This window comes from Lissotriton vulgaris, chromosome 12, assembly GCF_964263255.1.
Source record: "Lissotriton vulgaris chromosome 12, aLisVul1.2, whole genome shotgun sequence".
Classification (NCBI taxonomy): domain Eukaryota; kingdom Metazoa; phylum Chordata; class Amphibia; order Caudata; family Salamandridae; genus Lissotriton; species Lissotriton vulgaris.
Window position 1 is genome coordinate 542,697,399 of NC_141700.1, and position 14,639 is coordinate 542,712,037.

At 45.9% G+C, this 14,639-nt stretch overlaps 1 protein-coding gene across 2 annotated transcripts in view; it reads left to right on the forward strand.

Annotated features, from left to right (window-relative positions):
- ARHGEF11 (Rho guanine nucleotide exchange factor 11) overlaps positions 1 to 14,639 on the forward strand; it is a 1,046,032-nt gene that overhangs the window by 747,443 nt on the left and 283,950 nt on the right. For both annotated transcript variants that reach the window (XM_086945337.1, XM_086945338.1), the window contains exon 27: positions 140 to 219. In XM_086945337.1, the coding sequence (XP_086801463.1) occupies positions 140 to 219 (80 nt within the window). The remainder of the gene's footprint in view (positions 1 to 139; positions 220 to 14,639) is intronic.

Below are 14,639 nucleotides of genomic sequence, written 5' to 3' on the forward strand. Positions count from 1 at the left end.
GTAGAAGTTGAATGCAGTGGGAGACCAATATACCCAGCTCTTTTCCAAAGTTATTAATTTGATAAACATGAAAATAATTTGTTTCAAAATGTCCGCGACTGCGAAAACTAAATCCTCTCATCGCTATCTCTTATATCAGATTCTCTGGCAGAGTCCATGAAGAAGCTTAGAGAAGAAGGACCAATCATCCAAGAGATCGGTGACCTCATGCTATCCAGGGTATGAATTTGTTTGAGAGTAGTTTTATTCCAGTTTGTTGTTGGAAGTTTACACCTCTTGAGTTGATTCTGCGGCTCTTAATAAATGTTTTGACTTTGTACAAGAGACTGAAGTTACTTGTACCATCTGCTCATTGGAGCATTAGGTGTCACTGCTGTTTAATTTTACGTTTGGTCCAGGTGTTGCACATTTCCTCTGAAGGCCCACTTTAGTTGCGGTCATAAAGGGACACCATAACCTGACACTCTGTAGTAGGGATCTATGCAGAAGAATAACTGTTGGAGAAAGGAGATGGTGAAATAACCACAGCATCATTGAGCACTAGCAACATTTAAGACCTCTTATAATCATCAATAGAGGGAAACCTTAGTTAATACATAGTGGAGGCCTAGTGTGACAGAAGTGTGCAGTGTTGTCTGTTTGACCTACATGGGAAAGGTTCTATAGTAGTTGGAGTTTGCCATCTTTGGGTAGTGCACAAGAAGAACACTTTTAACATTTGCACATTTTCACAGATTACATCTGACAAGCTGTAGAGACACAATGTGATGTATTCATAACTGGTAGTCGGGCTTATGCCAATTTTTTCATATTATCCTGCATAATGTCTGTCAGTAGAAGTGCAGGATACAATTCGCTGTCATCTGGGAAAGCCAAACAAGAATTAAGGTTCTCATAATTCATATTTGCTGAGTCCAACAATACATATCATACATGGTTCACTATCTTTGAAAACTCAGATTCCATTTAACAGAGTAAAAAAAAAAAAGCATCTTTATTCCCCAACATTTCTACGTTTTATCCTCTGTGCTAGAGGAGATCTCTTTGCTGGCACTCGGGGTGCGCAAACAAACATTGAAAATGGAGCACATTGTCTAGAGATTGTCAGTCACCCACCAGAAAGGTTTCCAGTTATTCTAGTGCAATCTATCAAGCAGCCTACAGCAGAGCATGAAACGAACAAAGGCATATATTGTTTTCCCCCCCTAATATAAACAATCATGGGTGCAAGAGAAGATTGATATCTCTTAAGTGCCTATGGATTTCCTTCAAAAGAAAAGTACTTTCCTTCCATCTCAGCCAATATAGAACATAGTGTTCGAGGCATATGGGCTGCAGACCACACACTATTGCATAGATCACCATCTGGTGGTGGGCCCGGATGATTACACTTTGTTTTTGTCTTGGAATAGTCTTTGTCTTTTGGATGACTCCTCCCGTAGATCGTAGTGTGCATGGGCATCGACTCCATCTTCAGATTAATTTTTTTCCACCATCGGGCTCGGATGTATCTATCGCTTGGTCCCGTTACCATTCTCTTTTCGACTTCCAGAACTTTATCATACCATCAGTATCGTCTTCGACAGCATCTAGTTAGCCGTGTCGAGGAAAGGCTTGCGCTTCTCGATTCCAGTGTTCGCCGGGCCCGACTGCGCTATTTGGCCTTTGGCTCATGGAAAGAACACCCTTCAAGAAGTGCCCTCAGTGTGGACACAAATTCTCTGACACTGATCTTCATGAGGTTTGCAATCTGTGCTTGTCTCCAGAGCACGAGAATCGAGACTGTGAGGCCTGCGCTTCGTTACGATCCAAGAAGAAGATCATCAGGGACCGTCGAGCTCGAAGAGTTATGGCACAGTCATCTTCATCGACACCAGACCTCATCATAGACGAGGCTCCGATCGAAGTAGAGTCCGAAGAACAGCAACAGGAAGACATTGTTTCCGAAGCAGAGGAGTCAGCTTCCGAAGCAGAGGACCGATCTGAAGACGACGATCTTATTCCAGCTGGTCAACAGGTCGTGAGTAAGAGCGTCAACCCTGTTCACCTCCCCATACCAGGACAGGCTTCGGTTCCACCTCCACCTCCAGGTGCACACCAAACAAAACCTTTGAACGCCCCGCCTTCTGGCTCGGCCACGAAGATTCCAAAAAAGCCTCCATGCGACTCAGGATCGAGTCAGTCTGTCGGTTCCGACAAGCAAAAGGTCCTCAAACCAAAATTATCCCCGGCACCAAAGCCATCAGCGCTGAAACCGGTCGAGCCGAAAACAAGCTCGCCACCATAAGATGTTCCTAAGTCTGCCGAACCGAAGACCACTCCAGTTCCGAAAAAAGTAGACCCGAAGCCTACTTCGGCATCGAAACATACTTCGGGTCCGAAGATCGATCATTCAAAACGTACTTCGGGAGCAAAGATTTCGGATCCAAAGAGCATAGATCCGACAAAGACCAAGTCTTCGGAACCGAAACAATCCGTTCCAAAGACAACAGACATTGTAAAACCTAAGATTTTCGGTCCCAAACAAGACAAATCGGCACAGAAAAAGAATTTTTCACCAAAAGAGCTTTTCCAACCAGACTCAAAGCAAAAGACTCTTCGTATTAACCCAAAGACTGGACATGTTATTACGGTGCCTGAAAAGAGGAAAATTGACTATCCTAAACCATCTCCAGTTCCTCTCAAAAAGCATGCTCAAACTTCCCCGTAAGAATTCCTTCACCATTAATAGAAATACCAGCAGATATTTCTCCAGTACACTCACAATCCAGCACTCATAGCATTATACCACACACAGGATGATGATGACAATTATTCACAGGAAGTAGAAAGTGAGCATCATGTAGATGACACAGATGACCCAGACAAATTCCCTGAGCCATCAGTTGATCCCTGGGGAGATTATAATGCGCCAGATCTGCCACAAGATGATGTATACCCTTCTAGACCATCTCCCCCAGATGATACCATTGGGTTTACACAGCTAATTCATAGAGCAGCCACATTTCATGGGGTAGACTTACACACAGATCCAGTGGAAGAGGATTTCCTCATGGGTACACTACTATCGTCACATAAAACCACGACCACATTACCAATACTTAGTGGAGTAGTGAGACATGAACTAGAGGTATTCAAAGACCCCGTCAGAGCCAGGGTAATTAACACCAGACTGGAAAAGAAATCTAAAGCGACTCCAACTGACCCAGCATACATTAAAGGTCAGCTGCCATTAGACTCATTGGTAGTATCAAATGCGAGAAAGAGAGCTAACTCGCAGACAACAGAGGATGCTCCACCCCCTGATAAAGAGTCTAACTGCCAGATTCATGAAATCCAAAATATGAGAATTCTAAATTGCGATTAATACCGAATCGCAATTTAGAATTCGCATAATGGGATTCATGTAAAACTGCGAGAAAATATAGCGAATCGCATCCGGCCGCAAAAGCCGATAGCGATTGTCCGAAATCGCTGTAAAATCGCAAAATCCGTCAGTTTTCGTGTCGGAATCGCGATCTCGCAATTAGCGAGATCGCAAATTGCGATCTCGCTAATAGCGAGATCGCAAAAACGGGAAGTCGCATTTCGAGCACAGTGATGACATCACAACCAGGAAGCAGGTAGTTCCCTCCCCCATTGAGAACACTGAGGCAGACATTGAAGCAGCACCACTCAGAGCTCCTCTCAAACCACTTCCAGTCTTGGAATTTTGGATACTGCAGACTGCAGCTATGGCACAGGAAGCAGCAGCAGGGACCAGTGACACCGGGCGAAAGATCAAGTTCTCAGAGCAGAAGCTGGAGCATCTAATCGATGGAGTCTGCAAAGACCACGACAAACTTTTCGGCAAGGACTCCAGGAGGGTGCCTGAGGCCGAGAAACAGCGACTGTGGCTGCGCATCCGCGCCAGAGTGAATGCAGTAGGAGTCACACAGAGGTCCATAGACGACCTCAAAAAGAGGTGGTACGACCTCCGAGGCTGGGTGAGCGCCTTGCAACTGGAGGGGGAGAGCCTACAGTCCCTTCCAACACCCCCTTGGAGTATCCTGTGGAGGACACACTGCAGCCTGAGGCATGTGTTGAGGTTATCCGTCTGGACTCATCCCGACGCACCCAAGACAGCCAAGGTAAGTGCCATGCGACTGTGACCCTGTCCCCTAACAATGGCCATGACCCTATAGCCTCCCATAATCAACCCCAGTCATGCAGCCCATGCACATCAGAACATCCCTATTGCATTGTGGGACATGTAGTCTGACCACAATGTACAAAAACTCCCATGCAGCTAGACATGTCCCCATGTACGCAATGCAACAGCCAGTCAAGGAATGGTAGCCAGCATGCATGTAGCAACTGCACATGTCAAAGATACATGTAATTAATGTACGTCCACTTTCCATCACAGGTGGCGCAGATAACACCAGCAGCGACAGCGAGAGGCTGCAGATAAATGACACACCAGAGAAGCCTGATGGTGAGGAAGAGGGAACATCCACACAACCAGCTCCATCTGGCCAAGCACCAGTGCCACCATGCGTACCACCACCTGCAACGCCAGCTACATCAGGCACACCACCATTGCCAGCTGCAAGACCCATTCCGGTGGCACCATCAACATCAGGTGCTGCTAGACCTGCGACACAGCGCACACCCACTGTGCCCAGCCAGCACAGCAGGCATGTCAGGGAGCGTCGGCAGAGTACACCACGCACCGGCAGGAGGGGGTTGGCTGTGCGTGTGCCAGGGCTCTCCATCGAGTGCCACATGCTGCACGTGCACCAATTGCAGGCAGGACACCTAGGTGCTAATCACCTGCAGCTGCACAACACAGGCAGGAATGTTGCCAATCTGTCTGATCGCATTGACCGGATGTCCACTGCCATGGAGGCAAACACTGCGGCCATGATCAGCCAGCGCAACCTCACCCGCCGCCGCCACCGCCAGCTACTCACACGCCTTTCGGCGTACACGCGTTCAAATTATGTGATAGGAAATGCCACCTCCCAGCTGTCCTGTAGGTCTCTGGCAATGCAGCTGCAGATGGTACAATGCTGTGAGGACGTGGCACGTGCACTCGAGGAGGTGACCACTGCTGTCCAGGCTCTGCAACCAAATGGCCAAGCCAATGCTGGAGGGGATGACACAAGCGAGGGGACATCGAGTATCAGCAGCCTCTCTGCGACACAGGTCGGTGTCCTACGCCGCAGCAGCAGGCCCAGTGCGGGATCACGTGCCCTGCCGGAGGAGGAGCCTGAGAGGCGACTGGGAGCTTCGCGCCGGAGGTACCAATGACATTTCAGTACACGGGCAGGGACATGCTGCTGACATAAGCATGTCTAGTTTGAAATATTGAGCAGTATGGAGCAATACTCCTCATATGTAACTGATACAAATTATTCCTTATTATTGTGCAACCAACAATATTTATTCAAGAATTGAACATCGGACTCATGTCATTATTTCCATTGTCATGCATGAGTGAAGTGTTGGGTGAGGGGAGTGGGTGCACTAGAAATAGTTCATTGTGATTTGGTTGCGCCGTCTGTGTCCTTCTGCAGGATTTTCCCCGCGTGCATGACGCGCATGTGCAGGTGGCCAGTGGTCCCCTTCCGACTCACTGCCAGATATCTCTACAGGTATCCGGCGCTTGGTAGCAATGTTGCGTAGTATTGCACACACAGCCACAATGCGGCAGCAGACCTCAGGATTGTATTTCATGGCCCCACCAGTCTTGTAAAGTATGGCGAATCTGCTCTTTAGAAGGCCAAATGTCCTCTCAATGCAATTCCTTGTGCGTATGTGTGCTACATTGTAACACTGTTGCTGTGGTGTTGCAGGGTTGAGATATGGGGTGAGGAGGTACTCACGGAGAGCGTAGCCACTGTCACCTGAATGAGAGGAGCAGAGGGTGAGTGCCTGTGCTGCGCAGCCACATCATCACAGTGTTACATTGTGGGGCAAGTGTACTTACCGAGTAGGTGTCCTTCACCAAAGTCTCCCCTGGCCAGTCATGTGTGGAGGCCGCTGTGCCGGAATATGAAGGAGTCATGTGTGCTCCCCGGGTACTGTGCCACTATGTCCGTGATGTATGTCTTAGCATTGCACACCATCTGGATGTTGAGGGAGTGGTAGGACTTGCGGTTGCAGTACATGTATTCCGTTTGTGCTGGTGGGCAGATGTGGATGTGGGTACAGTCAATGCATCCTATCACATGTGGAAATTGCGCAACATTGTAAAATTGATGCTTGGTCTCATCCAAGTCCTGTTGGCTGGTGGGGAATGAGATGCAGTGGTGTAGCTGGGTCAGCATTGCATCTAGGAAACTCCTTAGGCAGCGGGACATGGTAGGCTGGGATATCCCCCCAGCAACGGCAACTATCCCCTGGAAGCTTCCGGAGGCCAGAAGGTGCAGGCTGCACAATACCTGGACATGTGTGGGCACGGCATTGGTCCGCCTTGTTGGGTGCTGCATCAGGGGGTCCAGGTCCTGGATAAGCTTGATGATCATTGGCCCATTCAGGCGGTACTTAGCGTATATTTGCTCTCTGGTTTGGCCCAGCAGGGTGACCCGCTGGCGGAATATCCTCTCCTGGATCCTACGTCTGTTCCGTGCTGCTCGCTGTAGCCTTCGCCGCCTGACCACCATGTAGAGTCCTGGCATTGTGAGTGTCCTAATGCTGCAGCTGCATCTCCTTAAGTGTGTTTGGTGAGGCCAGTACCTGTTGCTGATTAGGAAACGTTTTTTCCCAAAATAAATTTTTTTCATTACTGGTTACCACCTGGTTTGGGTTCTCCTTAAATTGCGCCTCGCAAAAAGCGATTTTCGGGTTATTCGCAAATTGCGATATTTCTTGAATAGCGATTGTGATTTATTTGCGATATCGCAGATTTATTCGCAGAATCCGTGGTTTCTCGCATTTACAGAATCGCTAATGGGCTACTACCAGGATTCTGCAAATTCAATTCCGATATTGCAAATCTATGTTAGCGAACTCGCAAATTTTGTTCTTGAATACCTTTTCATCAAATTGCGATCGCAATAGCTTTTTCACAGCTATTGCGATCGCAATTTGGCTTCATGAATCTGGCCGTAAGCTTTTAGATGCTTTAGGGAAACGCACTATCTCACAAGTAGCCAATGTCTGGAGGATTGCTAACACTAAAGCCTTGTTGGCGAGATATGATAGAGCTCATTATGATGAGTTAGAATCACTCATGCAACATTTACCAAAGCAATACAAAACCAGAGCTTCTGATCTAATACAAGAATGCAAGGTATTGCAAATACCTCAATCCGCTGTGCGTTAGACACTCCAGACACAGCCTCTAGAGCAATAAATACAGAAGTACTGTTGCTTAGACATGCATGGCTACGCATCTCTGGGTTTAAACCATAAGTACAGGCCAGTATTTTAAATCAACCCTTTGACCAACAACACCTCTTTGGTCCAACAGTTGATAGCGCACTAGAGAAGATGAAAAAAGATACAACTACGGCAAAATCCATGGGGGCTTTACAAATGCAGACCGATAGAGCATCCTTTCGTCGCCCCCCATATAGAGGCGCTTCCAGAGGTTTTCAAACTGACAACACCTCCTCTTCTTAAAAAACGCCCACCCAAATCTCACCCAGCAGAGGGTATTACAGAGGAGGCTATAGAGCTAACAACAATAAGGGCAGAGGCAACAACACCCGCAATGTCTCTACTCCCAAACATTGACTTCCCTCCCATCCCCCCAGACCATTCCACTCCTGTCGGGGGGGGGGAGATTACAACAATTCCTACCTGTCTGGAACTCTATCACCACAGACAGGTGGGTAAGACAAATAATTCAGTCAGGTATTGCCAGGAGCTCACTTCCACTCCTCCAACAATACCACCCAGAGAACTTACCTTGTCCCAGGAACATCTCATACTTCTAAGACAAGAGGTGGCATCTCTATTACATAAGAATGCAATAGAACCTGTCCCAAAACACCATCAAAACACAGGAGTTTACTCCCTATACTTTCTCATACCCAAAAAAGACGGATCCTTCAGACCTATACTGTAGTGTAGTTCCTATTTTCCCAATAGGCCTTGCGCATTGGAATAACATAAACAGTACTATGGACGTACAAGTGCGGATCTTCCAGGTCTCCGCTGACTATGCTAAACTTAATTGGGTTTGTTACCAACTAGCTCAGAGGTCACAGGAAACTTTCTTGACTGAATAGGAAGTGATCAGCTTCCCTGGTACAGACAAGAAGGGATTCAGTTTTCCAACAACCGCATAAACATGACAACTTTGCTCCTTAGAATAAGAGTCAATCTCTAGAGTAGAGTGAAACAATAGACAGTTATTTTACTCAGTCAGTTTTGTGCAGATTACTTTCACCAATATGCAGAGAATAGAGAGACGGGCGTTTTCAATAAAAATGTATTATTTATTGAACAGTCTTTCTTCTCATACAAGAGAAATGAATTGCCACAATTGCAAGACTAGTTATTATAAAAAGTGCGTACAGTAAAATGAGGATTGCGAAATAATACTGTAAAAGCATTTATATGGTTTCTTAGCCATACAATGGTTTAAAATGAATAAAATATATACATTCATATATACATTCAGCTAACGTACTCAACTGGTGCTTCTAACTACGCCTACCCCAGTGTACCTGACCTAGGCCTAATACTTAGGAGGGAGTAAGTAAGTAGCAGTTTAAGTTAAGTTGGTTTTGCCAAGGTTTGCTTCAAGAATTCTCTCTAGGGTTTAGTCAACACCATACCTCTGGAATAGAATGTTGGAGGTCTTGTATCTCCTTCCAGGACTCGATATCCCAGTCACTCGCAAGAGTAGGCTGGAAACGCCGGAGCTGGATTTCTCGGCAGGAGAAAGACAGCGTCTCTCTCAGCGCGTCGAGGAGGAGGAGGGGCAGCGTCCGTGGGCAGCTTGCATCTGCTGGGCTCTGCAGGGGACAGCTGTTCTGCTCCTATGTTCACCACACCATCGCTATCATCGATGTCGTTGAGACAGCAGCAGCGGCAGTAGTAATATCAGCAGCGTTTGCTTAAGGCAACGTTGGTAATATTTATACCTGAAAGGTGCCTTGTTTGACGTAAGTTTTTGGACAGAAGACGTCAATAAAGATGTCACTAGGAAGTGATCGTCTCTCAGTGCTCATTAGAGTTCTATTACTAATCAAAACATAGCAAGCGGGGCTTTCCCAGGTTGCTGAGATTTTATCTTGTTGAAGAACTCGGAGTGTAATCTAGGAATCTTAGATAGTGGCTTCTGCTGTGACATTTGCTCTAATGAGCTGCAGAGGAAGCTGCAGAGGAAGAGATTCTGAAATGTGGCTCTGATCGTGTGAGGCCAGAGACGAGTTTCTGAAATATTACTCTTGATCGTTTATGCCATTATAGGGGAATAAATGGATTATAGCTGTATAGGGGCATAAGGTCACAGTATTGATCGGGGTCCTAGATTAGAACGCGACAATACTAGATCTAAGACCCCTGAACCTGTACATACAATCCGACCATTTCAATATGGTCACATTACAACAAGTTCTTCCGTTGTTGAAACAAGACGACTTCCTTGCCACATTAGATCTCAAGGACGCTTACTTTCACATTCCTATCCATCAGTCTCACAGAAAGTACCTTCGATTTGTACTAGAAGGTCAACACTACCAATTCAAAGTACTCCCTTCCGGAGTAACTACAGCACCTCGAGTGTTTACAAAGTGTCTAGCAGTAGTAGCAGCACACTTGAGAAGGGACAACATTCACGTCTTCCCATACCTAGACGACTGGTTAATAAAATCCAAGTCATACCACCAATGTATACAGCACAAGCATCAGACTATATACATATATACAATATGACGGCAATGTACTACATCCAAAAGCAAGGAGGAACACACTTCGTGCAGCTCTCCCGGCTGGTTCAGGGCATATGGAGGTGGGCCATTCCTCACAATATCTTTCTGTTAGCAGAACATCTACCAGGAGTTCACAATCAAGTTGCAGATCTGTTAAATCGTCAAAGACAACAGATACACGAGTGGGAACTTCATCTGCAGGTTCTTCAACCATTCTTTCACCAGTGGGGACAACCAGAGATAGATCTGCAGGGCTCGAAAAATCTGAAAAATGGTACTAGTCCTGCAGGTCTAGTACCTTGAAAAATCTCCTCGACCTAACAGTAACCTACTTGACCTCGTCTCTGAAAGCGGAGCAAATGTGACAAGATAACAAGATTTAAAGGCATCTTTATTGCTCATTTGCTTTGTGAGCAATAAAAAGGCCTTTAAATCTTGTTATCTTGTCACATTTGCTCCGTTTTCAAAGACGGAGGACAAAAGTTAGTATGTTTTCCTACTCGCCAGAAAGGGCGAGTAAGACCTCACAAGCATTTGCAATGCAATAGGTCTCGCATTAGGAAAGTTTGAGCTATTGGTATTGTAAATGACAATTTTTTTATTTATATGTTGGTTTTGAAAATAGCTAAATTAATAGCTTTGTCATTTACAATGCCAATAGTTATAACTTTCGCAAATGTGACACCTATAGCATTTGTAATGCAATATGTGTTGTATTTACGTGACTTAGATGTATTGATATTGCAAATAACAATGGCTTTTATCATTTTTTAATAATTAATACTTAAATAAAAGTTATTGTAATTTATAATGGCAAACTTAACTTAAACTTTTGTAAATAACTTTTGTGAAGATTATGTTCAGTGTATTTTATTGTGACGAAAATCCAAGAACAGAAGTTAAATATTGACTTTTTTTGTGACGTTTGTAATAAAGTTTGAAACATTGAGAGAACATATTTGAACCAGGTGTTATTGAATGGTTGCACAGATTGATGCTGTGGTGGGGCTGAGTCATGTTGTGGTGGCGATGAGTGATGCTGTCGCGGCGATGAGTGATGCTGTGGTAGCGCATAGTGATGCTGTGGTGCCCCTGAGTGATGCTGTGGTGCCCCTGAGTGATGCTGTGGTGCCCCTGAGTGATGCTGCGGTGCCCCTGAGTGATGCTGCGGTGCCCCTGAGTGATGCTGTGGTGATGCGATAGATAGAGTGCAATAGATAGAGGGAGGGTGATAGATAGAGGGAGGGGGATAGATAGAGTGAGGGCGATAGATAGACAGACAGACAGACAGATAGGTAGATAGATAGAGTGAGGGCGATAGATAGATAGAGTGAGGGCAATATATAGACAGATAGAGTGAGGGCGATAGATAGACAGATAAACTGAGGGCAATAGATAGATAGAGTGAGGACGATAGAGTGAGGGCGATAGAGAGATAGAGTGAGTGTGATAGATAGATAGATAGATAGATAGATTGATAGATAGATAGATAGATAGATAGATAGATAGATGGTTGAGTGTGTGGTTGTGTGTGTGGCTGTGTGGTTGTGTGTGTGTGATGGTGTGTGTGATGGTGTGTGTTGTGTTTGGGGTTGTGTGTGTGTGTGTTTGGGGTTGTGTGTGTGTGTTTAGGTGTGTGTTGTGTTTGGGGTTGTGTTCTGCTTGTGGTTGTGTGCATCTGGTTGTGTGTGTGTGTGTGTGTGTGGGGTTGTGTGTGTATGGGGTTGTGTGTGTATGGGGTTGTGTGTGTATGGGGTTGTGTGTGTGGAGTTGTATGTGTGTGTGGGTTGTGTGTGTGGGGTTGTGTATGTGGGGTTGTACGTGTGTGTGGGGGGTTGTGTGTGGGGGTTGTGTGTGTTGGGTTGTGTGTGTGGAGGGGTGTTGTGTGTGGAGAGGTTGCGTGTGTGGAGAGGTTGTGTGTGTGGGGGTGTTGTGTGTGGGGTTGTGTGTGGTGTGGGGTTGTGTGTGGTGTGGGGTTGTGTGTGGTGTGGGGTTGTGTGTGTGCGGTTGTGTGTGTGCGGTTGTGTGTTGGGTTTTGTAGTGAGCTCAGAGTAACAGTATAGCTGAGAGCCGCATGGTACGACCCCGGCCGGGTCCCAGGAGCTAGCGCGAGGCGCGTCTGAACGCTCTTGTTAGAGTGCGGCGCAGCAATGACTCTGAGGTGCATGATGGCGTTTTTGACACAGGCATTTAGGGGAATGGGCAAATCGAATGCCCGGACATAATGTCAGCTGTATGACTATGTGTGAGAAAAAATATACTATGTTTAAATGGAGATGAACTGGGGATGTAGATCGATATTACACCCATGTGCATTTTAATAACGATCAAAACTCATAAGGAATATACATGCCTTAAAAAAAATAATTAAAAACATGATGAGTGTACTCAGCACAAAAAAAAATATTCTGTTGCGAACATGTGCTTTTATAGGAACTGGATGTTCTGCCATGTTGAGTGCCATTGTTAAATAGAGAACCCTGTGTAGTGTCAACGTAGCAGGGACACTGTGACCTCCTACTGCTGATATAATACAATAGTGCCCCCCCAAGTGCCCTTTTCATAGAAAGGATACATCTGAGCTGCTCCAGTGAGGTACATCCTCTATCCTTTGAAAACTGATCTGAAATAACATGTTGCACTAGTCTTAAATACGGCTTGCGGCTGGGTGCACCACATTTTAGGTCAAGTTTTTTTAGTAGTCACGTAAAGGATCCCGAACTAATATGGGAGTTAAAACTGTAGCGCGTTCCTCAAAATGTTATACTCGCAAACTACTCCAAAAATTGTGCTGTTTAAAGCTGTCAGTTTCAAAACTCAAGAACAGGTGGCAGAAAACACAACACTATAAACACGTTTAAATATGCGGTCTTTCTCGCTTCTCTTTAAAAGAAAATTACAAAAAAAGGCTTCCTACTACATTCCAAGAAAGAAAAGGGATCGCGGGTTCCTACTCAACAGAGGTATGCCGAACTATCTCCCGAGGCCATACATGAGGAATGCACCTACATGCCAATGTTTTCGAGCACGCAGAGATAGATGTTATGCAGGACCCACTGAGCTTCTCCGCAGCCTTCTTTGCAGTGAATGCTATTTTAAAAGATGCGGGTTAAAGAGCTGTATAAGGCATGAGCGCCATAATCATAACATGATAAGCTCACATTCCGTTTGCTATAAAAACACAGCATGTAATTTGAACAACATAAAATTATTACAAACAAAACATCTATATTAAATTTGCAAAAAAATTTGCAATACAGATTTGTACGACAAATTAAGCCTAGGCGGCGGCGTAGAAAGTAGTACACTGAGCAGTGGTTATAACGGTATTTTGCAGCAAGGTTCAGCGAGACAACCGAAACGACAACGTAACGGAGCCGTGACCACCCACTTAAAGGAGGGAGGCAAAGTCACAACCGACAGGTGTTTTCAATGCGCACACGTCTAAAATATACAACAAATAAGCAATGACCACGGAAATGGCTGAGGTCCTCTGCAGGACTCCCTCGTACCCGCCCCAAAGCATACAATTCAATAATACATGCACCCGTGAAATTACCCGCAACAAAAAGTTTACTAGCCGAAGACAATGCGGCGAATTAAATAAATAGTGGCTTTCTTACCTCACTGTCCTGGGCGGATCAGTAATTTAAAACTTTAAAATTCGTAGCGGGCGCCTTTACCTTTAATGAACCAGCACTAACAGTCTATGATGCAGTCAGTCTCTGATGGAAACAGCTGTAAACCAGTGAGCCATTTTGGAGCATATGTCACTTTAAGATGTGCTAGTAATAAATAAGACATTAAACCCATATCTAAGTAGTATACAAGCATCAATTTAACACCTCAAGCAACACATGAAGCAGCTGTGCTTTTATTTCCAAGCACACCTCATTTTAGCACCTAAAGAAACAGCGGTGCATAGGGTGAGGCATATTAATTCATCCAGGAGTGCATGATGTGGTAAATTGGGAGCAGGTCAGAGACCATGGTCTGCTCACCACATTAAAACCTCCAGTGTGTCTTAATTACAAACTTTTTGCCGATCGCGGTATTGAGTTGTGCCTTAGTACCGCACTCCTGCATATTTTACAAGCATATTCTAATGCATATTAGATGCAATGTGGAAGAAAACAGAACACCTTCTCATGAGTGAACTACGATCAATCATCAGCATTAACAACTTAAACAAGCAAACTCACCGCCACAGCCCAGCTTTAACAGGAAGCCAGGCAACCTTTGTTGGGACGGGGGCGGGGCCGGACAAAAACAGGAAGCAGGCGCTCCAGTGCCCGCCGGAGGATTTCCGTGTTAGCTAGCGGGGCTCCCGTGCTCGTGGAGAGCCCCGCGGCCCCCGCCTGTTAACCGGAATGACCCGCTGGCTGCCGAGGGACACGCAAGAAGAACCTGGTGAGTGGGGTGTGAGGGGGATGTGTGCGCGCGCGCGTGTGTGTGTGCGCACGTGTGTGTGTCTCTGGTGAGGTAAGGGGGGGAGCGTGTGTGTATGCAGTGTTTGTGTGTATGCGACGGCGGGGGTGGGTTCTCTGTATGTATGGGTGCGTGCATGGGCGCTTGTGTGTCTCTGTGTATGCGCATGCGTGTGTGGTGCTGTGCGCGCACTCGAGGAGGAATCTGAGACAGCGACGCTCGTGCCTGATCGCTGTCTCACATTCCTCCAGACACGCCAGCAAAAGATGTCTCGCAGACTGCAGGCTTCGCCTGCTTTTTACGTCTGCGAGACCTAAAAATAGCTCGAACTCATACAAT